Genomic DNA, 26,773 nt, shown 5'->3' on the forward strand with positions numbered 1-26,773 from the left:
AAAATGGTAAAATTGTTCTTCATTGTGGAAAGATCGTGATTGCTAGGACATTTTACACCCATACCCATATAATTTTACACAAATGATATTCATTCAAGTAATTTATATGTAGATGCCATTGTAGCAAGTTGATCGGTTGATCCAGTGTTATTAAATGCTTCTAAAAAACAAATTGAGCAAGATGACAATAAATTGAAGCAAGATGATGATGCAAAATTTGAATTTATGGAAATTTGGTTAATTAAAAGCACGAAAATGTTCCAAATAGTATATAATAGTGTTTATTAGTGATGATAAAACAAATTTATTTGTTTTACCTTAAAGTTTATTGATGATATCATACATCAATGTTAATACAAAATTGTGGATAATCTAACAGTATATCTTGGTCAAATCAATCACTACATGGGTGTCATAACATAAATAGACAAAAGGTGTTTTATAAGAAAATATCTCAATATAATACTATCTTTATAAAAAGATATATTTAAGTAATAATTATAGAAACTGACATGAAAGTTAAATAAAATTGTGAGTTATAATTTTTGTGTTAAACTGTCAATGTATGTATAGGTCATTGGCATTATGGCTATAGCATATGAATCGAAATTGGAAGGTATATTGTTATATTTTGGGCCAAACTGAGCTGGGCTATGGAACTATCGAAGCACTAACTAGAAGCCCAAAAGTGTATTCCTAAACTGCTAAACAGTCGGCGTCCATGTCTCCTCCATCAATGGCGGGGGAATCTCTACTGTTGAACACTACACGGACAATCAAGCGGGGCTGCTGGTGTTGTTCTTACCAACAGTCATACTTAATTCATTGTAGGTGATGAGGATCGCGATTATTAAACGGATTTATTGGCAGGATAAGCGTACTTGCATCTGGCAATGGCGCTTAAACCACGCAGCATCCAGTATCGTGCTTCCTCCTAACGAACCTTCAGGTTACTTACATCTTCATCTCTCACAGACTCGCTGAACAAAACTTTAATCAATTTATTTTTAACTCCATCTATTTCCCTACTGGATTGCGAACACTTTTCGTGGAATTACTCTCAATACACATTATTTTGACGCACACAGCATTGACACAATTGACAGCATCCATCGGACTTTGCAAATCACTGGCATCATTGTTTCATCTGTTTATTGACACATTATAATCACTTCTCGTAAATCATTGCTCTCATACACGCACTAGTTTTCAGCACACATTATAATCGATATATTTGAAGCTTTGTGTAGAACAATATATGCGATTTCTAAACATAAATGTTAATGCTAGAAATATTGGTGCTTTATTTTTGAGGTCGCAAAAGAATAGGTTACACTTCAAAGAACTTCTGTTATGAACTTTTCACTTGGAAACTCTTGTGTATATTAAATCCATTCTCCTTTTATGGAACAACAGTTTCAAACCATCAATTGTTACTCCGTTCTCTGGAAGAATGCAAATTTTCAACTAATTCAACATCTGTTAGTGGAACACATGCAAGAATCATTAAACTCGGGTACCAGACATGCCCATCTCTCACATCACTTCTGGTTACTACATATCTATCTTTCAATCTTCTCTCTTTTGCTCGTCAATTACTTAATGAAGTTCCTTATCACAAGTTCAATGTAGTTTCATGCAATTTGATCATTGCAAGTTTCATGAAAATGGGAAACATTGATATTGCCAAGAAAATATTCCGTAAAATGCCCAAACGAGATTTAATATCCTGGAACTCAATGATAGGAGGTTTTGTTAAGAATGTACAATTTCAAGAGGCATTTGGGATCTTCAAAAAGATGTTAAGTTCAAACATAGAGCCAGACAAATTCACATTTTCATCCATAATCACTGCATGTGCTCGTGTTGGAGCTTTAGACCAAGCTAAATGGATACATGGTTTGCTAACCGAAAAAAGAATCGAACTCAATTTTATTCTGAGTTCTGCACTTATAGACATGTACTCAAAATGTGGTAGAATTGAAACATCAAAAGCAATTTTTGAAAGTGTAAGACATGATCATGTTTCTGTTTGGAATGCCATGATCAATGGTCTAGCAATGCATGGTCTTGCCATGGATGCAATTGAAACTTTCTCAAAGATGGAAGCTGACAATTTTTTACCTGATCAAATTACTTTCATTGGAATCTTGACTGCATGTAGCCATTGTGGGTTGACTCAACAGGGTCGCGAGTATTTTGACCTAATGAGAACAAAATACAAAATTACACCACAACTTGAACATTATGGATCAATGGTTGATCTGTTTGGGCGAGCTGGGCTTCTAGAAGAAGCTTATGAAGTGATTCAAGAGATGCCAATGGACCCTGATGTTGTTATATGGAGGGCATTTCTTAGTGCATGTAGAACACATAGAAATCTTGAGTTAGGTGAATTTGCAGTTGCAAAAATATCAAATCTTGATAGTGGAGATTACGTGTTACTCTCAAACACATATTGTTCAGTAAATAAATGGGATAAATCTGAAAAAGTGAGGAGTATGATGAAAAGGAATGGTGTTAATAAAAGTAAGGGAAAAAGTTGGATTGAAGTTAATGGAGTCATTCATCAATTTAAAGCAGGAGATAAATCACATTGTGAAACGGAATCACTCTACAAGGTTCTAGAAGCATTGATTGGGCGTATTAGACATGAAGGATATGTTCCTGTTACAGAATTGGTTTTAATGGATATATCTGAAGAGGAAAAGGAGGAGAATCTGAATTATCATAGTGAAAAGTTGGCATTGGCTTATGGGATACTAAAATCAACCCCTGGATCTGAAATTAGGGTTTCAAAGAATTTAAGGACATGTCTTGATTGTCACTCTTGGCTGAAATTGGTTTCTAAAGTATTGAAAAGGGTGATTATTGTAAGGGACAGGGCCCGCTTTCATCACATAGAAGATGGTGTTTGTACATGTGGTGATTATTGGTAACTGGTAAGTTATTATGAATATTTGTTACTTCCATTACAACAATTTTCATAGCATTTTACATAATAAATTAACTATCTTGAATGGGAACTAATTTCAGTTTGCCTCCATAAATTTCTGGAAGTTGACTCTCATCAATGTCTTTCAGAAGTGTTGACTTCAGCTCCTTATTTTCAACAAATATGATCTGCAATGTAAGGTAAACATAAATTCCATTATACTTTTGTACATGATCTTATTGTTTGCACCATGGATGACTTCCATATGAAGGTGTTTACTTTAGGATGTAGACAATCTTACCTTTTCCCTTGTTTTTTTATTGATAAAAGGATAAATCATCTTCCATGCTGCCATAAATATGTAAGGAACATGCACAAAAAACATTTTTCCAAGTCTTTCTGGATAATACTCCTGTCATAAACATCATTTTTTACATCAGAAAATAAACTTATACTAGGACTATATGCAAGAAATAGCAACATATTTTTTTATTTATCTGTGTATTATATCATCCTGCTTTCATTTCTTCCTACTAATACATTATACAGTTATTTTTTTCCTTATTAAGAGTTTAAGAAAAAAATTCTACCCAATTATAACAAGTGAAAGTAAGTTGCTATTTCTTGCATATGAATATAAAATATACACTACATAAATACCTGCAAAATAGAGATGGAGGCAAGATATGCACGTATATCACTGTTTGAATATCCCCATCCTTCAACATCTGCAATAGCAACAAACTTTTCCTGTCCAGCTGGCATCCTGATATATTCATTTAACAAAAATCGGTTATCCAGTATTTTTCTAGATAATATTAGTCAAAAATCGGTTATTGAGTATTTTTTTAGTTCCAATATAGTCATACCTTGAAGTTATTCTTTCAAAAGTGAAAGTCACGAAACCTGTGATTAATCACAAATTAATTAGAAAAAGTATTGAAAATATATATATATTGTTAAGTAATAAGTTAAAGAACATACGCTTGAATTCTTCTAGACCTCCTATTTTATTTTGGTAATGTTTGCCACCAAACACGAGTGTAATCAAGCGTCCACTTCTATCTGTTCCTTGCATGAACAATTTGTTTTGTGCTAATTCATTTGGGATTTCAGATACAGAAATTGAACCATTTGGAACAAATGTTTTTCTCCATTTAATAAACTTTAAAAACATAGCAGAAGCTTTGTCTACATCCAGATCTTGAGCACGAAGAAACCTTCTGATTGTCAAATCATCATACTCCTAATATACAATTTTAATTATTACTCTTACTTTCTTGATCTTAGCATTCAAAAAATCTAGAGATTTATTGAATTAGATGTTAAGAAGAACAGGATACAGTGACTTGTACATTATGCATTAAGACATATACCTTGGAGGTGGGATCTTGCTTTTCGACTATATCCCTGATTTGCTTAATCTTCTCGTGTTCTTCTTGGCTGATTTCATTATTCTGCACAATACCACTATTTCCCTCCATCTGTTTTTACTTCCTCTCTAAACTTGTTAATGTTAGATTTACATGCCCATATTTATAAAGATTTATATTTTCCGTGTGTCATGATTCTCTCTGTAATTATATATTACTTTTAGTCTTTTGACAGAGAACTTGAATTATGAAATCACTAAATAGGGCTTTGTAAGTTGTTTCTTTTTTACTTAATTTGGTCAGAATGAGTTAATGGGCATCATAAATTTTAACTTAGTACATGTAAATAAGCATGCTTATAAACTAATAATCATGCAACACATTTTTTATGTGGAACTCAATAATATTGACATCTCAATGCTACCATCCATATGCATATTGGAAATTGTTTGTGGACCCTAGTGGTAACTACCATAAGTGCCAACTGGCATGTGATAAATTTTCCATTAGCATACAATCTAAAAACGTTTACTTGATGATCATTGTGAATGAAATATGTAACACTGGTCATATAAACTAACAAACCACTTAAATTCTTGTGTATTCTTTATTTTCTTGGCATTTTGTACTTTCAACTAATTCAACATTTGTTATTGGAAAGCATCTCTCACATCAATGCTGGTTACTGCATATGTATTTTTTAATCTTTTCACTTTTGCTTGCCAATTACTTAATGAAGTTTCTTATCATAAGTTTAATGTAGTTTCTTCCAATTTGATCATTGCAAGTTTTATGAAAATGGGAGACTTTGATATTTTTATTGCCAAGAAGATGTTTGTTAAAATGTGCAAACGATATTGATGAAGCATTTGGGTTCTTCAAAAAGATAGCGAGTTTTTTTTATAACTAGTTTTACTTGTAACAAGTTCTAAAACCAACCATTATAAACAACACACTTTACTTAAGTGTTGTTTCATTTTGACTTAATGGGCTTAATAGGGACAACACTAAGAGGCTTTTTTTTTTTTCTATCGAATACTATATGGGTGAAGTAGTTGAATGGGTAATGATATGTGTTTTGATGAAGTGTTGTATGCAGAAGGTCTCTTTATTTTCTAGATTTAATAAACCATTTACTAAATGATCATTTTACCCTAGCATTCCAAAAAATCAAAATTCACAATATTCATCACTTTTAATGCAGGAATAGTTACTTGTAACGTAAGAAGAGTTGGGATAAAAAATGGACCAATAGGTATTCGTCATGGAGCTTTTGAAAGTTGTTGGAAGCTTTTAGCTTTAAGAAAAAACTTCGCTCGGTAGTATGAGTTTTTAGTATTTATTTTAAACAAAAGCTCCTAAATCAAAGACTACTTCAAGTAGCTTTTGGTTTTATCTAATTTTACTCCTTTAAAAACTAACAACTACTTTTGTTGAACACGTCTGCACAAATAAAAACTACAAGTTTTAGTTTCCAACTAGTTTTGTCAAACACATCCGTAGTCTCTTAACCCATGAAATCATTAGGTTCCATTAAATGTTTAACCCATCAAGCCCATTAAGTTAAAAAAATGAATAGCACCTTAATCTAAAGTCTAAAATCGTATATATAACGGTTATTTATTTTTAATTTAATACATGGAACATCTTAATGGGCTGGGTGAGGGTGTGTTTATCCATTGAGACGTTATTTTTAACCTTAAATTCATTCATTTCAATTTTTTTCCCAGCAGTACGTCTAGTATTCTTTGTGATTTCTTGGTCCTTCCTCATAATCAAATCTAATAATCCATGATTTCTTCGTGAATTGTTTGTTTTCTGATACCACATAAGCATGATTCATAAAAAAATTCTCCTTCTTCATCACAGTTCACGCCACAAAAAGGAAAAAAATCAAAAAAAAAAAAAATCAAAACTGAGAAAATATTTCTCTGTTTTTCATAACAAAATTATCAAGCTATGCATGCTAATTTGACAAAAATCAAAAATCATTTGTTTCTTTATAAATGTCTCTTTGTGATTCTCCATTTAAAATATAAAATGTGCTACATCTTTGTTATTCTCAATTAACTTTCACCAATGTTCACACTTTCAATTTATAACAGTCCTTAAATAACTATCAACTGTTGGTGGTGAAATGGTCAAATTTTCATATTCAGACTGTTTATACAGTCCAAAGTTGATACAAACATACTCCCTCCGGAATCCAGACATCATACATGATTTATCCATTCAGCACCTTACCCATACAATGCTTAATGAGTAAAACAGAAAAAAGAAACAGCCCCTTATGACTCTTTCTTTAATGAATGATCTCACTTCTTAGGAGAACATAAACCAAACTAGCTATCTTGGATGGGAACCAATTTCATTTTGCCTCCATAGATTTCTGGAAGTTGACTTTCGTCAATGTCTTTTAAAAGTGTTGACTTCAGCTGCTTACTATCAACAAATACGATCTGCAATGTAATGTAAACATAAATTCAATCATATTTTATTACTTTTACTTCGTGTGCTTGATCTTATTCGCCAATAATTCCACCTTACCTTTTTCTTTGTTTTTTCATCAATAAAAGGATAAATCATCTTCCATGCTGTCATAAATATGGAAGGAGCATGCACCACAAACATTTTCCCAAGCCTTTCTGGATAATAATCCTGTCATAAACATCAATCTTACTAATTTATACTTTCAATTCTATTTTTCTTGAAAGATCTACCCAGTTATATAATTGTACTTTCAGTTTTTTTTTTTTTTTCTTATTCGGACATTATAGTTAAAAAAAAATATGTACCCAATTATATCAGTGAAGAATGAATTAGATGGTTGTAAACCTGCAAAATAGACAGGGAGGCAAGATATCCACGTATATCACTGTTTGAATATCCCCATCCTTTTACATCTGCAATAGCAACAAACTTTTCTTGTCCAGCTGGCATCCTGATATATTCATATTTGAAATATTTGTTATAAAACAAATATTATTTAAACTTTTTTTTTTATATATATTTACAAATCAGATTCCAATATGGTCATACCTTGAAGTTATTCTTTCAAGTATGAAGGTCACAAAACCTGTGGTTAAATTCTAATCGCAATTAATTTGAGAAAAAAAAATGGAAAAGTAATAAGTGAGTGTAAGAAACATTAACATACGTTTGAACTCTTCGAGGCCTCCTGTTTTGTTTTGGTAATGTCTTCCACCAAACACGACTGTTATCAAGCGTCCACTTTTATCAGTTCCTTGCATGAACATCTTATTTTGCGCTAATTCATTTTGGATTTCCGATACAGAAATGGAACCATTTGGAACAAATGTTTTTCTCCATTTAACAAACTTTAAAAACATAGCAGAGGCTTTCTCAATGTCCATATCACGAGCACGAAGAAACCTTCTGATTTCCAAATCATCATATTCCTAATACACAAATTTGAATTATACTATATATTAAGATAAGATAATTACTAGATCGAGTTTGACTTGTACATTTAGCATTAAGTCATGTACCTTGGAGGTTGGATCTTGCTTTTCAACTAAAGTCCTCATTTGCATAATCTTCTTTTGTTCTTCTTGGCTGCTTTCATTATTCTGCATAATACTATTGTTCTCCTCCATCTGTTTTCTGTTTTAGTTTCTTTGTAAACATGGGAAATATAGAGATTTATAACTATATACAGAAACTTATTAATATTTGTATAATCTGTTGTCGGCTGGTGGCATCATTTAATTGGACGGTTAATGCTGGCGGTGACTTTTGCCAAATATAATATCTGTTGGGATGGGTAGTTGGACGCGGGCATCATCGTTAAATGCTAGGGGGATTTTTCATTTAGACCCCTTTAATATCTCTTTCTTTCATATTTTCTCAAACATCTTTCACATGTAAGGTGCAATAAAATGTAAACCAAAGAGTATATGTTTTTTGCCATTAAAATATGTACATCTTTTTTAAGAACAAATAAATTTTAGCTAATGTAATGGAACATGACTAAACGTCACAAATATTCAAAATAGTGGCTAATAACAAATTTGTAAAACCTAGGGGCCCTTTTTAGAATAATGACCAAAATACCAAATTTGGGCATTTCTGTAAATTATGAAAATTTAATTTAACTTTAATGTGCCAAAAAATGGTATTTATTAACCGTTTAATTTCCAGCATCATGGTCAATGATGTCGCATCGTAATCCTATTTTGCGTATTGACCGTCCAAACTTTTTTTAGCGTTCTTATTAATAAAAAATAGATAAATAAATAAAATAAAAAATAAAAAATAAAAACTTTGGTGATGTCGTATCATAATCCTATTTTGTATATTGAGTGTGTGATTAAATGATTATCGGTATGTAAGCAATAATTTTATAAAACTAACCATTTTTAAGGCATTCAGTATTGGAACATGCATTGGTAACTGACCATTTATAGTTTCAAAATGAAAAATCTTTCACATGGAAGGAAAGCTAGTGGTATGAGGTATGTGTGTTCTACAGCTTTGCCATGTTTATTGGTAAAGGAGGGCGACCGATTGGTTGGAAAACTTAAACAACCAAGAAAGAAAATTAAATAAATAATAAAATTGGAAGACCAATTGAGAGTATGTGGTCGGCTGGCAATCTCATAGTCACGACCATGATCTACACACATGGCAGTCTATGAATGGTCATTTCTTTTAATTTTAATAATTATTTATAGATCTGATTATATGTTTATTGAAAATTTATAAAACAATATATCTTATTGTTTTTAGTTTCCATATAATATAAAATTATGGTTGTGTTAAATAGTTAAATTTTGAATTTGCCTGGTTGGATACTTTAGATATAGACGAGAAAGAAATTTATTTTTTAATAAAAAATGGATCATGATGGGTTGCTAATAAATATAGTTTAAGTATATATGATAAATGTAGCTAGCTTTTAAATTAGAATAATAGGGATACTTTTGTCAATACTCTAAGGTTGTAACAGGCAACATTTTGCATCCATTATTACATCAGAAACTAACAACTATTGTTCCCTAACACATATGCTTATAATTTTCAACGTGTGTTTGAAAGTGTTGAGATGATATCACATGATTAGAGTCAAATAAACAGGATGCAGAAGATAATGTTTGGCTATGTTGGATGTTCTTTTGTTGTTCGAAAAGACTTTCAGTAATCAAACCAACCACATTATGGAACACATCATCGGCACGTCGCTTCCTCTTATTAGAGCGAACACTAGGTGAAGTTTCATCATTTTGCACTGATGTATTATGACTAATTTCCTCGGATTCAAGTATGTCATCATCCGACTCTTGCATTTCTTCTTCTAAGTTCACATCTTGCTCCATCTCAATGAAATCTCTAGCTCTATTTCCTTGAGGTCGGTCTTTTCCAAAAACAATGCAAAGATCTTCATAGTAAGGAAATGATTTGTGTTTTCATCTAGTCACTTCTTTATGAACCTATTTACCAACATGATAACTTATATAAAAAATAAAATATTTCTATATAGTCACTTCATTATAATCTATAAAAATAAAAATATTATAACATCATGTAACTGTAGGTACGCCTCCCAAACCGGATCCTCAGCAGTAACACAATGCTTTTCAGAATCATAACCAAACCTGCTTGTGTTTGAACCGTTTACCATATCGTAGACACATTGTCAATCTCTCTTCATGGTTTTTATCTTTGACTCAATATGTGGCTTACCTAAAATACCCGAGTCCGGAAGTGATTGTTTTAATGTTTGCTCAAGATGTTGCAAATAACCCGACTTAAAACCATTATCATCTTTAAATCCTCCAGCATTTGTCATATTCACTAATGCCTCAACTAGCTTTGCTTCTTCATTGTTTGTCCATGTCTTATAATTTCTAATTTGACTTGTCATACCTATATAAACACAACAAAAACCAATAGATAAGTATCACAACTAATTTTAGATACATTATAAATAGATAAGCAAAATGCCAATTGTCCAACATAACATTAAGAAAGCAACAATTTGTCCAACATAACATTAAAAAAGCAACAATTGTTCAACGTAACGATAAGCAAACAATACAACAATTTGTCCAACATAGAGATACATCATAAATAGATAAGCAAAATGCCAATTTAATTTGCCGCGCCCCTAGATGCAAACATGGACTCCGCTAAATTCTCTCTAAATATGGTCCATTCATTCGAAGTCCCTACAGAAGTAATATTATCAACATCTTCAGGTCCAACATCTCCGGTTCCCTCGTCCCGATGACATTCATTGTCAAAAGGATCTACTTCCATTTCTTGTCTTATGAAGTTATGTAGTAGACAACATGTCATTATGATCTTATTTTTCATTTCAATTGGAAACTTACGCGAAAAGTCTGAAAATTAATTGTGACTGCTACAACTTCTATTGAAGTGATATAGTTTGTACAGAATGGAAATTCCGGGTTGTCACATCATCCCCCCGTTAGAAGGAATTTCGTCCCGAAATTAGAATTTAAGCAAATAAGAAATTACAAATAACTAAGCAAAAAGGTGAGGGTATTTCAGTTTCATCTGATCCTCACGTTCCCAAGTGAATTCCGGTCCACGCTTTGCGTTCCAGCGCACCTTCACTATCGGGATACGACTCTGCTTTGTTTGCTTGACCTCTCGGTCCATGATCTCTATTGGTTCCTCCACGAAGTTGAGGCTCTCGTTGATCTCGATCTCGTCGAGTGGAATAACAAGAGTCTCGTCGGATAGACACTTTTTCAAGTTTGACACGTGGAAGGTAGAATGTACGTTACTGAGTTCTTGCGGTAGATTGAGCTTGTAAGCCACAGGGCCGATTCTTGCGAGAATCTCGAAAGGCCCTATGTATCTTGGATTGAGCTTCCCACGCTTTCCAAAGCGTATCAAGCCCTTCCAGGGTGAGACCTTCAGTAGGACTCGGTCGCCCACCTGGAACTCCAATGGTTTCCTACGCTTGTCAGCGTAGCTTTTTTGTCGGTCTCTAGAGGCTTTCAACCGTTCACGAATTTGAACGATCTTCTCTGTCGTTTCCCGAATGATCTCCGGACCCGTGAGAGTGCTTTCGGGGACTCATCCCTTAGCTAACTGGGTATCACCCACTTCAGCCCAGCATAGAGGGGATCTGCACTTTCGGCCATAGAGGGCCTCGAATGGAGCTGCCTTTATGCTCGTATGATAACTGTTGTTGTAGGAAAATTCAACAAGGGGTAAATGGATATCCCAAGCTTTTCCAAAGTCAATCACATAGGCAAGCAACATATCTTCTAAGGTTTGGATAGTTCTCTCACTTTGCCCGTCGGTCTGTGGATGGTAGGTTGTACTCATGTCCAGCCTAGTTCCTAGGGAACTTTGTAATGACTGCCAGAACCTCGAAGTGAATCTACTATCTCGGTCCGAGATGATAGATAAAGGAACACCGTGCAGCCTTACAATCTCCCTAATGTAAGTTCTGGTAAGTTTCTCCATCTTGTCTGTTTCTTTGATCGGTAGGAAGTGTGCAGACTTGGTCAGTCTATCGACGATGACCCATATGGAATCAAGTCCACCCGTCGTCTTGGGAAACTTGGTTATGAAGTCCATAGTGATCCGCTCCCACTTCCATTCTGGTATCTCCGGCTGTTGTAGAAGACCGGAGTGGACGGAATAACGAGTGTTGTGAGCTTCGGTCATGACCAAGTCTCTGAAGCCACTGTGTTTCGGTGTCCAGATCCGATCCATGAGGTATAAGGCTCCGCCACCCTTGACTTCCAAGTTCTTATCCGTCCCTCTAAGGGATTCACTAGCCACGTTTTCAGGTTTCAAAGCGTCGAGCTGAGCCTCCTTTATTTGCGTGGACAAGTGTGAATGGATAGTTAGAGTCAAAGATCTGACTCTACGACCAGTATATTCTTTCCGACTTAGGGCGTCGGCTACTACATTGGCTTTACCCGGATGATAACGAATTTCGCACTCGTAATCACTGAGTAACTCGACCCACCGTCGTTGTCTCATGTTGAGCTCTTTCTGGTCGAAAATGTGTTGTAGACTCTTATGGTCTGTAAAGATCGTGCTTTTTGTACCGTACAGGTAATGTCGCCAGATCTTCAGAGCAAACACAACTGCTCCTAGTTCAAGATCGTGGGTTGTGTAGTTAACCTCATGTGTCTTCAGCTGTCTCGAGGCATAGGCTATGACTTTACCTCGCTGCATCAGAACACATCCGAGTCCTTGATTTGATGCATCGCAATAGACAATGAAATTTCTATCCCTTCGGGAAGGGATAGTATCGGGGCGGTGCACAAGGCTCGTTTGAGCGTTTGGAACGCTCTTTCCTGTTTCTCTTCCCAGTCAAAGGCCACGCCTTTCTGGGTCAGGGTTGTAAGAGGTTTCGCTATGCTGGAGAAGTTCTGAATGAACCTGCGATAGTAGCCAGCTAGACCTAGAAATTGACGAATTTCAGTAGGTGTCTTTGGTGCTGACCAGTTCTCGATGGCCTTAATTTTGGAAGGGTCCACGTGTATTCCCTCTTCGCTAACAACATGGACCAAGAATTCGACTCGCCGAATCCAAAATTCGCACTTCGAGAACTTCGCGTAGAGCTTCTCCGATCGCAATGTTTCTAAGATTTTACGGAGATGTTGACTATGCTCCTCCTTACTTCGAGAGTAGATGAGTATGTCATCAATGAAGACGATGATGAACTGATCCAAGTAAGGACGACACACCCTATTCATCAGATCCATGAATATTGCGGGTGCGTTAGTTAATCCGAACGACATCACTACAAACTCGTAGTGTCCATAACGAGTTCGGAAGTCTGTCTTGGGAACATCCTCCTCTAACACTCGTAGTTGGTGATATCCGGATCGCAGATCTATCTTCGAGAAGTAGTTGGCTCCTTGAAGTTGATCAAATAAATCGTCGATGCGGGGCAAGGAATAACGATTTTTAATGGTAAGTTTGTTGAGTTCTCTATAGTCGATGCACATGCGAAACGATCCATCTTTCTTCTTGACGAACAAGACCGGTGCTCCCCATGGTGAGAAGCTTGGTCGAATGAATCCCTTCTTGAGGAGTTCGTTAAGTTGACTGGAAAGTTCCCGCATTTCAGCCGGTGCCAGACGATAAGGAGATTTGGCTACGGGGGTATCCCCTGGCACTAAGTCGATTCTGAACTCGACTTGGCGTTGTGGTGGTAAACCGGGAAGTTCTTCTGGGAATATGTCGGGAAAGTCGCGCACTTCTGGGATTTTCTGGATGTCTTTCAGTTCTTGAGTGGTATCGACGACGTGTGCGAGAAATGCATGGTACTCTTTCCGTAAGCACTTCTGGGCTTGAATGCACAAAATGATGCGAAGGCTCGTACTAGGTTTGTCGTCGTAGATAACTAAAGTTTCGTTGTTAGGAAGGTTAAGACGAACTGCTTTTTCGAAGCACATAATGTCGACGCGAAGAAGACTCAACCAATCCATACCGATGATAACGTCGAAACATTTAATTGGGACTGGCATGAGATCTATCTTGAAAGTATGGCCATCTAAAGTTAAGGTACAACCTACGTATATGCAGTTTGTACTCTCTGTTTTCCCGTTAGCCATTTCTACCGTGAATGAACTATCTAATGCACATGGTTTTTGTTTAAGAAGGTGTGCAAATTTGTGACTTACAAAGCTTTTCTCGGCTCCACTATCGAAAAGTATGCAAGCATATGAGTTATCGAAGAGGAACGTACCAGTAACTATCGTTGGATCAGCTACCACTTCCTCGTGGCCTAGGTCCATAACTCTTCCTACCCCTCCATCCATTCTTGCTTTAGGGCAGTTCCTCTTGTAGTGGCCCACTTCGCCACAACCGTAGCAAGTTTGACCCATACCAACATTAGGAACCTGGGCGGCTTGAGCTGTTGGAGCCTTGCAGAAACGGGCGGTGTGCCCCTTCCTGTTGCAGTTAGAGCAGAACATCTCCTTGCAAGGTCCGTGGTGGTGGAAGCTGCATTTGTTGCACTTCGGAAGAGTTCCAGCATAAGTTTTTGCCGGTAAGGGGTTCGCAGGGACAACAGGAGTCACTGTGGCAGCATTGATCGCCACACGTTGTTGTTTATTGGAGGATCCTTGCGAAGCCCCTCTTTTCCTGTTATTCCACCCCTTCTTGTTGTTGTCGGGGTTGGACTTTTGGGGTACAGGTGTAGGGATTGTTGGGTTCTGAGGTTTCCAGTGATCGATGAGGGATTGTGCCAGTTCCTTGGCGCTATCAAAGGTAATAGGCCTGGAAGCGATCACACTTGACCGGATCTGGGGCGACAGTCCCCAGATATATCTCTCGATCTTTTTGCTCTGGAGAGCAGCCATATCAGGGCATAAGTTTGCCAAATCACAGAACCTATTTGTGTAGGTAGTGATGTCGGATCCAACCATTTGTAGCCCCCAGAATTCTTGCTCGAGTTTTTGTATTTCACCTCGAGGACAGTATTCTTTCATCAGCATGTCTTTCAACTTTTCCCAGCCGATGGAATACGCCACCACCAAAGTTAGATAGTTAACATGGCTGTTCCACCATGTTAGTGCTCGGTCAGAGAAGGTACAAGCTGCAAACTTGACCTTGTTGCCTTCTTGGCATCCGCAGATCTCGAAGACAGATTCCATCTTCTCAATCCACTGTCTTAACACCATAACCCCACCAATACCATTGAAGCTGCGGGGTTTGGCATTTGTGAAGTCCTTGTAGGTGCATTCTCGAGGGTGTCCATGGCTCTTGCCGTGATTCGAGGGTGGTGCACCTGTTCCTGATCCACTAGGGGCAGGAGCGTTGATTGCTGACACAGCAGCTGCAACTGCTGCTGTGAAAGCTGCCTGGAACATGTTGGCATCGAAAGGATTTGGTGGTTGAAGAGGTTCAGGTGGTGGTGGAGGTGGTGGTATTGGTGCTTCGTTGTTTGGGTTTCACCTTGTACTTCTGCTTGGCGGCATCTTTAACTGTACGTTTAAAAGATGACGACATGGATAAGAATAAATGATTAATGAATGTGTCTCATGGACTAAATTCCCATAGCCCAACAACAGAAGGAATAGTATGACTAACTGAAGAAGATAGCATTTGGATAATAATTTCCATAAGATTAGATATCTGTCAATAATACTGGAATTACAGATGTAACAAGTTCGGGAAAAATGGCCTAGAAGTAGGCCTTACATCAACCAAGATGGAAAATTTTGACAGAATTAAGACTAGATCAAGACCTAACAGGTCTAAGATTTATACAGATAGGAAATTAGACCAAAGTTTTACATAAACTAGGTTATATCCAAAAGATGAGTTGACGATATTCTATCGGCGACGAGAACTGCTAGCATGAGTCCTTGATCCTGACAGTAGACGTTCAATGTCCCTTATACGCCTGTCCGACCTTGCTTGCTGAGCTCGAAGTTCTCTAACTTCAGCTCGGGTTTCAGCAAGTTCCCTCTGCAGATTTGCTTTGCGGACCAGAGTCCTTTCATGAGCAGACTCTAGTTGGCGAATGTGGACAGTGTTAACACCAGAGTTGGCGTCAACTTCCAAGACTTGATTTATAGTCGCCTGAGCCATTATCGTGTTCCGAGAAATCCTACGCACCATGATCGGTAGGACTCTATCAGCAGAACCCCTTTCAGTGAGGTTGTAGAAACTTCAGTCTCCATTGTAGGGAATGGGCTGACCCTGTTCAGATGGAGATGCCCCATCTGCGAAATCAGCATCTCATCTGCGAATGTACAAGCACCTAAAGCACAGCTGTGCTTTAGGTGCTTGTACATTCGCAGATGAGATGTGCCATCTGCGAAATCGTTGTCCATCTGCGAAATCCCCTTCTCTTTCACTATATAAACGTTTTTTTCTCCATTTTTCACCCTTCTCTACACAAAAACTCTCTCTATCTTTAGGCTTCTCTCGGAATTTTGGCTAGTTTTTGAAGAAAATGAAGGATTATGTCAACAATCCCGCAAATATGGTTAGATTTTAACTCTTTTAATGTTTAAACTTTTTTATTTTATCATTTATTGTATTATTTAGTGTTAAAAAAGGGTAATTTTGTTGTGTTTGATAGTTTTAATATTTCTTTAGTATACTTGAAGTTTAAATGCTATTTTGTTAGTGTTTGTTTGAATGTACAAGTAGAGACTGCGTAGATAATGTTTACAATTTGTTATTTTTGTTGTTTGTTTAGTTGTTGTATAACCTGAAAACTTGTATATTCTTATCGTATAATTGTTTATATAAAGTGAAAAATAGTTAAATTATAGTATGTGCAAAATAGTCGTTTGTATATATATATTTGTCGTATAAGTATAACATTTGTATAAGTTGAAAATTTGTCGTATATATATTGTTAGAAATTGTTTGTGTTTGTCGTATAAGTTGAAAATTTGTATAAAGTTGTCGTATAACTTGCAAAATTGTTAATTTGGTTATCGTTTTATTTGAAAAATTGTTTGTTTATATGGTTATAAAATGTTAGTTTTAATTAGAAAGATAAAAATTGTTTATATATTTGTCGTTTAAGTTGAAAATTTGTTTAAGTTGAAAATTTGTCATTTAAGTTGAAAATTTGTTTAATAAAATGTTTATATAATTATGTATGATATTGTTTTTTATCGTAAATATATTTGTTGTATAACTTGGAAAATTGTTTATATATGTGTATGTTATTGTTTTTTCTCGGAAATATATAAATTATTAATTAAGAAATTGTATTTGCATTACTAATTGTTTATGTACTTATTGCAGTTCGTAATCATATATTTTAAAAACAAAATATTTTTTAGTTCTCTAATTTGTTTTTGTGTTTTTTTGCAGCATGATTTTAGTTTTATCAAAATGAAAGCCTTTGTGAACTTAAAAGGCTTGGGCGGTAACATATGGGAAGTATTTGAAGTTTTAGATGATGCCAGACGTGCCATTTTCAGAGATACCGTATTTGGTTATTTTATTGATGTCTCTCGTTTACAAGGGGACGCATTGTTGTTTCATAAAATGTTCCTTCATCAGATCCGGCCGGACCCTGTTTTAGCTCCAGATGGAATAAAACGATTATATTTTCGAGTAGGCAATATGAAAATGGTTTGTGGGCCGGAAGAGTTTTGTTTGATAACCGCCTTCAATTTTGGGGAGTATCCAAAAAACATTGGGAGAAAAGGGTCGGAAAAATTATTAAGCAGTAAAAAAAGATGTTTATTACGTGAACGGCTATTTCCGGACCATACTAATAGTTCGGTGAAAATCGGCGACCTGAAACGTTTAATTTTAAATCGAACATTCCTAGCACTTGACGACGTTGATGCAGTTAGAGTATGTTTGATATACATTTTGTGTGAAGGTTTTTTGGGAAAAGAAGTTAATGATCGGGTGCCACAAGATTGGTTTTTTTGGCTGAGAATTTGGATCTCTGGAACAGGTATATTTTGTTTACGTTAAAAGTTTTATTTTATTAAAGTTATAATTTATATAAAAACCAATTTTGTTTTTTTGTTTTGTTAGTTTCGCTTAGGTAGCTATTTTTGGGATTTTAATTATGTTGACATTGAGGATATATGGAACAAAATACATAATTATTTATCACTTTCTGAGCATCGTCAAACTTTAAAGTACTCCATCTCAGGATTTACGGCTCCAATAAGGGTATAAAAATTTTTTTATATTTAAATTGTTTTATTGTTATGTTTTTTATTTTAATTTTAACTTTTATTACTGTAATTGTAAAAAAATTGTAGATATGGATATATGAGATGATTCTGGCTGTTCGTGCATGTGGATTTGTATTGAGAAAAAATAAAGACTTGCCTCGGATGAAACGATGGAGTGGAACAAAAAAATTGAAATGGGTTGACGTGAACAAGATTTGGTCAAAGATACAAGTTTATAAATTTTTCGTTTATTATTAATAAACTTGATTATTATACTTTTATATGCATTTTTAATATGTTGAATTTTTTAGGAGGGGCAACCACCAAGACAAAACATGTTACCGGGTGATGGTGAGATGACATCTTGTTATTATATGTCATTTCAAGAGTATGTATATGGTGAAGGGAAAGCAGTTCCATCCCCAGTACGGGACCATTTTAGGAGACAAGACGAATCTTCGTCTAGTATGTCGTCCAGTGGTCGCTCTCATGGTAGAGATAGGGGCCGTGGGAAACACAACCTAGACGAGGTGTTGAAACGGCTACATGCACTGAAGCAGCATGTGTTTATGAACCGACAACCTACAGAGGTTTTTGTTGAAGAAGTGAATACTGAACAATTTTGGAACGACATTACTTTTGATGATCCGATAGTGTCACAAAGAAAATATGATGAACAGGTTAGTTACACGCTACATTAGTTTTAAATTTTATTAACATATATGAATACCTGTGTTCATATTTTATATTTGAAAATATAGGTTGTGCAAGATGAAGTGATGAATAAAAACAATAAAACTGAAAATGTTTTTGGTGATATTCAAGACGACAAGGTTGTTATAGATATTACCTTTACGATTTTAATAATTACTTTTTAATAATGTGTCTTTCGTTATTAAGTAAAAAGTTATATTTTTAATGTAGGTGTTGGAGGAGAGGAATGACTATGCGGGGAACAAATTTGATGAAGATGTGTTTGATGTAAATGATTATAGTGAAGTTAAAGAGGTTCTTATAGTTACATTAATTTATATTTTGTTTTTAGTAGATTAAATCATTTATTTAATTAGATATTATTGCTTATTAAATTATGTGTATTTCGTTATTAAGTATAAAGTTTTATTTTTAATGTAGGAGTCGGAGGAGAGGAATGACAATGCGGGGAACAAATTAGATGATGATGTGCCGGACGAAGACGAAATAATAATAACGGGAATTGTAGATTATTTTGATGAGTATAATGGCAAAGAAGTTACACCCGATAAACCGAGGACTCAAAAACCATCACAATATTTGTGCCCTCCTTACACCGAGGTATTCGTTTTATTTATAAACTCATGATTTTATGTTTATGTGAATTATCTGAAAGATATAGATTTAAACATTTGAATATTGTTTTTAGTTGCACACGACATCGAAGCAAAAAAGAAGAACAAAAAAGAAGGTTGATATCAAATCAACAAGCCCCGTTCCTCCTCCAGTTTTTGGTGTTGCTCATGACTTCTCCATGTTGCGCCTGCAACCTTATGTAGCAGGTGGTGAGGTTGTCATCCAAAATTATTTATTTCATTCATATGATGTTCAGCATCGTTTGTTTAATTTCGTGTTAGATAGAGATTTTTGGAGCTCATTGTTTGGGCATACACACGACGGATGGTTGGAATCAGCGGTAAATTAATTGTTAATTTATTATTTTAAAAGTTAATTGTTTTTTAGTCAATAACAAAAGTATCATGTGTGCAGCATATAACCATTTGGTACCGACTATTGATGGAGAGACGGTTTGAGAGCGACCGACATACAATAATGCCTCCAATTTTTTTTGTTTCTCATGTTTTGGAAGAAGGTCAGGACTGGAGGGCGTTTATGGCTGGTATTGCTACGTACCCCAACTTCATGGTTGCTTGGTGGGATGTTGATACGGTAAACTTAATTGTTTATATTGAAAATAATATCGTTATTTTTGTTATGTTTTGTATTGTGATGTAAAAAAACATAATTTTATTTTCTGATCCTTATACAAGTCTTATTGCCGATTCATTCATCCCCTAATCATTGGCTATTTGGGGAACTACGATTAGCGTCAATGGAAGTGCATATTTATGACAGTCTTTGTAGAGGGGCTTATGAAAACTTCAAATCTGAAGGAATCTTTTCCAAATTTGAACGTCGGGTGGCAAATTATTTGGACAAGATTAAGTATTGGGCCCGGAGGAACATCCCAAGGATTCCATTGAATATGCAATTCATTTATGAAGAAAATGTTCCCCAACAAAGTAGTCATTTGGGAGATTGCGGTGTTTTTGTTTGTATGTTTATGGAGCAATTCGTTTCAGGTCAACTAATACATGTTCTTATTGACCCAAAGAACGCAGCTTTAGAGTTCCGTCAACGGATGGCAAAAAATTTTTGGGGGTCTAGTCTTGGTCCTATGTAATTGGATTATATAATTGTATATCTAAATTAATTTTGGATTTGATTATTAGTTTATTTTTACAGTTTACTCAACGGATGACAAAAAATTTAGCGTTACGACAATTACAACAAATTAATGACCTACTAATAACTTATCAATACATACAACATAAGAACGAGTACAACATTTGTTTTAACGTTACAAATACAACAATTTATTGACCTAACAACTTCAAAACCATAAAAACAATATTGAAAAGCTTACAACTTGTAAACAAGAACTGCCAAGAACAACACCCAACTACAAACTAACACTATCTTTAACTTCTTATTTTCTGATTGAAAGAGCTTATTAGAGTTAGCTACTTTAGCTATTACCATAGATGATTGGTCCTTCTCTTCATCAACCCAACTGATAAACCCGCATTTTGGTCCCTGTTTAATTTAACATTGACAGTAAGAAAATAAATTTTTGTCATGTAAACACGAGGGTTTAAATTTGAATGACGTTAACAACATGATACCAAATATGGGCAAGCGTAAAACAATCTTCCTGGGTTTTTAGTTGTACCTGAAATCCTAACGATACGTTCTCCTCCGCAATTGCAGTATGCCATTAGCCTTCTTTTTCTTTTAAATCGGAGTTACTTTCTCAGTTAAATTTTTCATACTGAGTGACACCCATTTATAGAAGAAATCATATTACAGACAATTCTTTTTGACTATGAAATGAACTTGTTTGACTATGAATTCAAAAAGTTGAACTACGAAATGCAGACAAGTACATTCTATAGTATTGTCATGTCGGTCAGTGAAATTTGACTATGAAATGAACTGGTTTTACTATGAATTCAAAAAGTTGAACTACGAAATGCAGACAAGTACATTCTGTAGTATTGTCATGTCGGTCAGTGAAATTTGACTATGAAATGAACTGGTTTGACTATGAATTCAAAAAGTTGAACTACGAAATGCAGACAAGTACATTCTGTAGTATTGTCATGTCGGTCAGTGAAATTTGACTATGAAATGAACTGGTTTGACTATGAATTCAAAAAGTTGAACTACGAAATGCAAACAAGTACATTCTGTAGTATTGTCATGTCGGACAGTGAAATTTGACTATGAAATGAACTGGTTTGACTATAAAATGTGGGTTATTTACCCCTTCTTGGGAGCTATCTGACAACAATGTACTTCGCAATGGCTTTAGATGGAAATCATGAACCACTACTCTTAACAATTGGTTTGGGAACCTTAGAGTGTGAAGAATCATGGAGATGGTTCATGCTGAGGTTAAAAGATTGTTTAGGTGAGGACATAGAGGTTGGTTTCATAAGCAACCTGTGTGATAAAATAGACTTTGGTGTTCAGAGTGCCTACCCGGATTCCTATCATGGATATTGTCCTAAAGATATAGCTCGAAAGATACGTGAGTCTGTCGGACATAACAATATGGAAGTCGAATTGTTGTTTTGGAAGTCATGCAATGCATATAGCGTTGATGATTTTTACTTGTGTTTGGAAAGGTTGCAAAGTACATGTAGGAAACCACCTTTCTGCACCTTGCTTATGAGTCCAATTTACTGGCTTGACGATATACCGATTTCAAAATGGACACGAGCATTTTTCCCAAAAATACGTTACAATGTTAAATCGATTGACGTCCCTGAAATTTTGCAAATTATATCCACACGTGAGTTTCCTATAACAACGATAATTGAGTTAATCACCAAGTCGATACAATCAAAGTATGCTGAACGGGCCGAAGTGGCGGGTAAGGGAGATTGTTATATTTAGTTTTTTTTATTGTGCTACTATTTTTATTAAAATATCAAATTTTACAGGGAGGTTGTCTGGTGGGTTGACCCCTTACGTTGAGAGTAAGGTTCAAAAATGTTGCAACAAGTCTTATAATTGTAATGCAAGGCGTTTGTATGGGGATACATTTGAAGTCGATGACAATTTTGCCACCAGCAACGTACAACTTGAACGAAGGGTATGTAGTTGTGGTAAATGGCAAAAAAGCGGTATACCATGTGGCCACGCTATAGCATGTATAAGAACCCGTACATCTGAATCCATTCACATAATGGTTGATTACAAGTTCACTAATTATGTGTATCGACTTGCATATGGATCTGAGTTGGTGAATACTATACCATCACATGTGCATTGGGAAATACCAAATGAAACGGTGGTCCTGTTACCTCCCTCAATGCAGTAGTTATTCATGTAGCACCTTTATGTTTTATGTAGTATTATGTATTAGTTTTTTATGTACCCCGTTTTTATTTTAGTGTCGTGTTACGTATTAGTTATCCATGTACCCTGTTTATATTTTATGTCGTATTATGTATTAGTTATTTATGTACCCCGTTTATATTTTATGGCGTTCTATGTATTGGATATTGAGGAAACAACATACATTAAAAGAAATGGACGTTTATTAAATAGTAACGACTACACACATACAACAACAAGCAACTTAAATAACGAAAAACAATTAACTTAACCAACATGCATATTAAAAATAAGTGACATTCTTTAAAAGATTCCATGCATCTAAGTGGGTAAACTCGCTACCATCATATTCAAAACGGTATAGTTCCAAAGCCACTTGTCGTAGAATGTCTTCATCCGTATTTGCATGTTCGTTATCCAACTCGTTATAAATACGTTGAAATTGTTTCACCTTTATTTTCAAATCCAGAAACTTCGCTTTGACATCTCTTCTTCTTCGATATTGAGTACGCCTCATTAAATGGTGAAACAAATGACAGACACGAGACCAAAATGATCCAACACGAACTTGTGGGGGACCCGGTGGAAAATCCTCCTCTACAGTTATAATCCAAGCTTGAACCAAAGCGACCTCCTCTGCGTTCCTCCATATATGTGGTGAGTCCATAATTGCAAGGAGGGAAGTAATACGATACAATTGCAACGGATATTAAAATCTATTTATAACGACTCCTTACTTTCCTGGTGCAATGTCTTGTCAATTCAAGCAGCAATGTATTGTGTTGTCATTCAACCGGGGATGACTTGTCAACTCGAACAGTGATCTGTTGTGTTATAAGTATAGTACACTGCATTCGTCAGTTAATTTTGACTATGAATTGCAGACATATTAGAAGATTGGACTGCAATTTTGTGTAGAAACTACTATAAATTGACCTTAAGTTACATAAATACTTTATTAAATAAACCAATACAGCTGTTCAAATATTGTTTTTTAGATTCTACTCTCTTTGTTTCAATCAAAATGAGTTCTATATCATGGAGCAATGAAGAGTTCTTGGTTCTTACACATGCTTATATTCATGTGTACGAGACAAGCAAGTTGAACGATCCAATATTTTGGAGCCGTTTAACCAATATTTTGGTATAAAGATCGTTGAATAATAGAACTTCGGTTTTCATTTCATACCATCTTGCTAAGATGTCTAGTTCGTCACGATCGTTTCTTGTAGCCATTCGGTTTTCAGCATTGAAAATATTGGTTAAACGGCTCCAAAATATTGGATCGTTCAACTTGCTTGTCTCGTACACATGAATATAAGCATGTGTAAGAACCAAGAACTCTTCATTGCTCCATGATATAGAACTCATTTTGATTGAAAGAAAGAGAGTAGAATCTAAAAAACATTATTTGAACAGCTGTATTGGTTTATTTAATAAAGTATTTATGTAACTTAAGGTCAATTTATAGTAGTTTCTACACAAAATCGCAGTCCAATCTTCTAATATGTCTGCAATTCATAGTCAAAATTAACTGACGAATGCAGTGTACTATACTTATAACACAACAGATCACTGTTCGAGTTGACATAGTAAAAAAAAACCAATCTTGTGGCACCCGATCATTAACTTCTTTTCCCAAAAAACCTTCACACAAAATGTATATCAAACATACTCTAACTGCATCAACGTCGTCAAGTGCTAGGAATGTTCGATTTAAAATTAAACGTTTCAGGTCGCCGATTTTCACCGAACTATTAGTATGGTCCGGAAATAGCCGTTCACGTAATAAACATCTTTTTTTACTGCTTAATCATTTTTCCGACCCTTTTCTCCCAATGTTTTTTGGATACTCCCCAAAATTGAAGCCGGTTATCAAACAAAACTCTTCCGGCCCATAAACCATTTTCGTATTGCCTACTCGAAAATATAATCGTTTTATTCCATCTGGAGCTAAAACAGGGTCCGGCCGGATCTGATGAAGGAACATTTTATGAAACAACAATGCGTCCCCTTGTAAACGAGGGACATCAATAAAATAACCAAATACGGTATCTCTGAAAATAGCACGTCTGGCATCATCTAAAACTTCAAATACTTCCCATATGTTACCGCCCAAGCCTTTTAAGTTCACAAAGGCTTTCATATTGATAAAACTAAAATAATGCTGCAAAAAAACACAAAAACAAATTAGAGAACTAAAAAATATTTTGTTTTTAAAATATATGATTACGAACTGCAATAAGTACATAAACAATTAGTAATGCAAATACAATTTCTTAATAAATAATTTATATATTTCCGAGAAAAAACAGTAACATACACATATATAAACAATTTTCCAAGTTATACAACAAATATATTTACGATAAAAAACAATATCATACATAATTATATAAACATTTTATTAAACAAATTTTCAACTTAAACGACAAATTTTCAACTTAAACAAATTTTCAACTTAAACGACAAATATATAAACAATTTTTATCTTTCTAATTAAAACTAACATTTTATAACCATATAAACAAACAATTTTTCAAATAAAACGATAACCAAATTAACAATTTTGCAAGTTATACGACAACTTTATACAAATTTTCAACTTATACGACAAACACAAACAATTTCTAACAATATATATACGACAAATTTTCAACTTATACAAATGTTATACTTATACGACAAATATATATATACAAACGACTATTTTGCACATACTATAATTTAACTATTTTTCACTTTATATAAACAATTATACGATAAGAATATACAAGTTTTCAGGTTATACAACAACTAAACAAACAACAAAAATAACAAATTGTAAACATTATCTACGCAGTCTCTACTTGTACATTCAAACAAACACTAACAAAATAGCATTTAAACTTCAAGTAAAGAAATATTAAAACTATCAAACACAACAAAATTACCCTTTTTTAACACTAAATAATACAATAAATGATAAAATAAAAAAAGTTTAAACATTAAAAGAGTTAAAATCTAACCATATTTGCGGTATTGTTGACATAATCCTCCATTTTCTTCAAAAACTAGCCAAAATTCCGAGAGAAGCCCAAAGATAGAGAGAGTTTTTTGTGTAGAGAAGGGTGAAAAATGGAGAAAAAAACGTTTATATAGTGAAAGAGAAGGGGATTTCGCAGATGGCACATCTCATCTGCGAATGTACAAGCACCTAAAGCACAGCTGTACAAGCACCTAAAGCACAGTTGTGCTTTAGGTGCTTGTACATTCGCAGATGAGATGCTGATTTCGCAGATGGGGCATCTCCATCTGCGAAATTTTGGGCTAATTTTGTAATTTCGATTTTTTTGGCTATTTTTGTAATTCCATTAGTGTAAATGGCTATTTTTGTCATTTTCTCGCTTTTAAATTAGAATAATAGGGATACTTTTGTCAATACTCTAAGGTTGTAACAGGCAACATTTTGCATCCATTATTACATCAGAAACTAACAACTATTGTTCCTTAACACACATGCTTATAATTTTCAACGTGTGTTTGAAAGTGTTGAGATGATATCACATGATTAGAGTCAAATAAACAGGATGCAGAAGATAATGTTTGGCTATGTTGGATGTTCTTTTGTTGTTCGAAAAGACTTTCAGTAATCAAACCAACCGCATTATGGAACACATCATCGGCACGTCGCTTCCTCTTATTAGAGCGAACACTAGGTGAAGTTTCATCATTTTGCACTGATGTATTATGACTAATTTCCTCGGATTCAAGTATGTCATCATCCGACTCTTGCATTTCTTCTTCTAAGTTCACATCTTGCTCCATCTCAATGAAATCTCTAGCTCTATTTCCTTGAGCTCGATCTTTTCCAAAAACAATGCAAAGATCTTCATAGTAAGGAAATGATTTGTGTTTCCATCTAGTCGCTTCTTTATGAACCTATTTACCAACATGATAACTTATATAAAAAAATAAAATATTTCTATATAGTCACTTCATTATAATCTATAAAAATAAAAATATTATAACATCATGTACCTGTAAGTACGCCTCCCAAACCGGATCCTCAGCAGTAACACAATGCTTTTCAGAATCATAACCAAACCCGCTTGTGTTTGAACCGTTTACCATATCGTAGACACATTGTCAATCTCTCTTCATGGTTTTTATCTTTGACTCAATATGTGGCTTAC

The 26,773-nt window shown here is 34.9% G+C and overlaps 4 protein-coding genes across 5 annotated transcripts; 2 read left to right on the forward strand and 2 right to left on the reverse strand.

Annotated features, from left to right (window-relative positions):
* The first annotated feature begins 693 nt into the window (after nucleotides 1-693).
* On the forward strand, nucleotides 694-4,340 carry LOC111896701 (pentatricopeptide repeat-containing protein At5g50990). The gene is made up of 3 exons (XM_023892675.3): nucleotides 694-949; nucleotides 1,417-2,942; nucleotides 3,037-4,340. Exons 1-2 carry the CDS (start codon nucleotides 835-837, stop codon nucleotides 2,937-2,939), a joined length of 1,638 nt encoding a protein of 545 aa, XP_023748443.1. The 5' UTR covers nucleotides 694-834; the 3' UTR covers nucleotides 2,940-2,942; nucleotides 3,037-4,340.
* LOC111896703 (uncharacterized) lies at nucleotides 2,930-4,444 on the reverse strand. Its single transcript, XM_023892680.3, has 6 exons — nucleotides 4,312-4,444; nucleotides 3,920-4,181; nucleotides 3,805-3,841; nucleotides 3,596-3,701; nucleotides 3,237-3,347; nucleotides 2,930-3,123 (listed from the first exon to the last, which is right to left on the reverse strand). The coding sequence occupies exons 1-6, from the start codon at nucleotides 4,417-4,419 to the stop codon at nucleotides 3,007-3,009; spliced, it is 741 nt and encodes a 246-aa protein (XP_023748448.1). The 5' UTR covers nucleotides 4,420-4,444; the 3' UTR covers nucleotides 2,930-3,006.
* Nucleotides 3,036-20,430, forward strand: LOC111883778 (uncharacterized). Its single transcript, XM_052769643.1, has 11 exons — nucleotides 3,036-3,135; nucleotides 17,113-17,710; nucleotides 17,794-17,934; nucleotides 18,027-18,170; nucleotides 18,251-18,619; nucleotides 18,701-18,772; nucleotides 18,864-18,947; nucleotides 19,074-19,253; nucleotides 19,342-19,608; nucleotides 19,683-19,862; nucleotides 19,964-20,430. Exons 4-11 carry the CDS (start codon nucleotides 18,042-18,044, stop codon nucleotides 20,018-20,020), a joined length of 1,338 nt encoding a protein of 445 aa, XP_052625603.1. The 5' UTR covers nucleotides 3,036-3,135; nucleotides 17,113-17,710; nucleotides 17,794-17,934; nucleotides 18,027-18,041; the 3' UTR covers nucleotides 20,021-20,430.
* LOC111896702 (CRAL-TRIO domain-containing protein YKL091C) lies at nucleotides 6,286-8,701 on the reverse strand. Of its 2 annotated transcripts, XM_023892679.3 has the most exons (7): nucleotides 8,683-8,701; nucleotides 7,818-7,932; nucleotides 7,466-7,727; nucleotides 7,348-7,384; nucleotides 7,144-7,249; nucleotides 6,856-6,966; nucleotides 6,286-6,767 (listed from the first exon to the last, which is right to left on the reverse strand). In XM_023892679.3, the coding sequence occupies exons 2-7, from the start codon at nucleotides 7,923-7,925 to the stop codon at nucleotides 6,651-6,653; spliced, it is 741 nt and encodes a 246-aa protein (XP_023748447.1). In that variant the 5' UTR covers nucleotides 7,926-7,932; nucleotides 8,683-8,701; the 3' UTR covers nucleotides 6,286-6,650. The 2 variants fall into 2 exon arrangements, with proteins under 2 accessions (XP_023748447.1, XP_023748445.1); XM_023892677.3 differs by lacking the exon at nucleotides 8,683-8,701 and having other exon boundaries at nucleotides 7,818-8,024.
* Nucleotides 20,431-26,773: the final 6,343 nt, after the last annotated feature.

This window comes from Lactuca sativa, chromosome 1 (genome assembly GCF_002870075.4).
Source record: "Lactuca sativa cultivar Salinas chromosome 1, Lsat_Salinas_v11, whole genome shotgun sequence".
Lineage (NCBI taxonomy): Eukaryota > Viridiplantae > Streptophyta > Magnoliopsida > Asterales > Asteraceae > Lactuca > Lactuca sativa.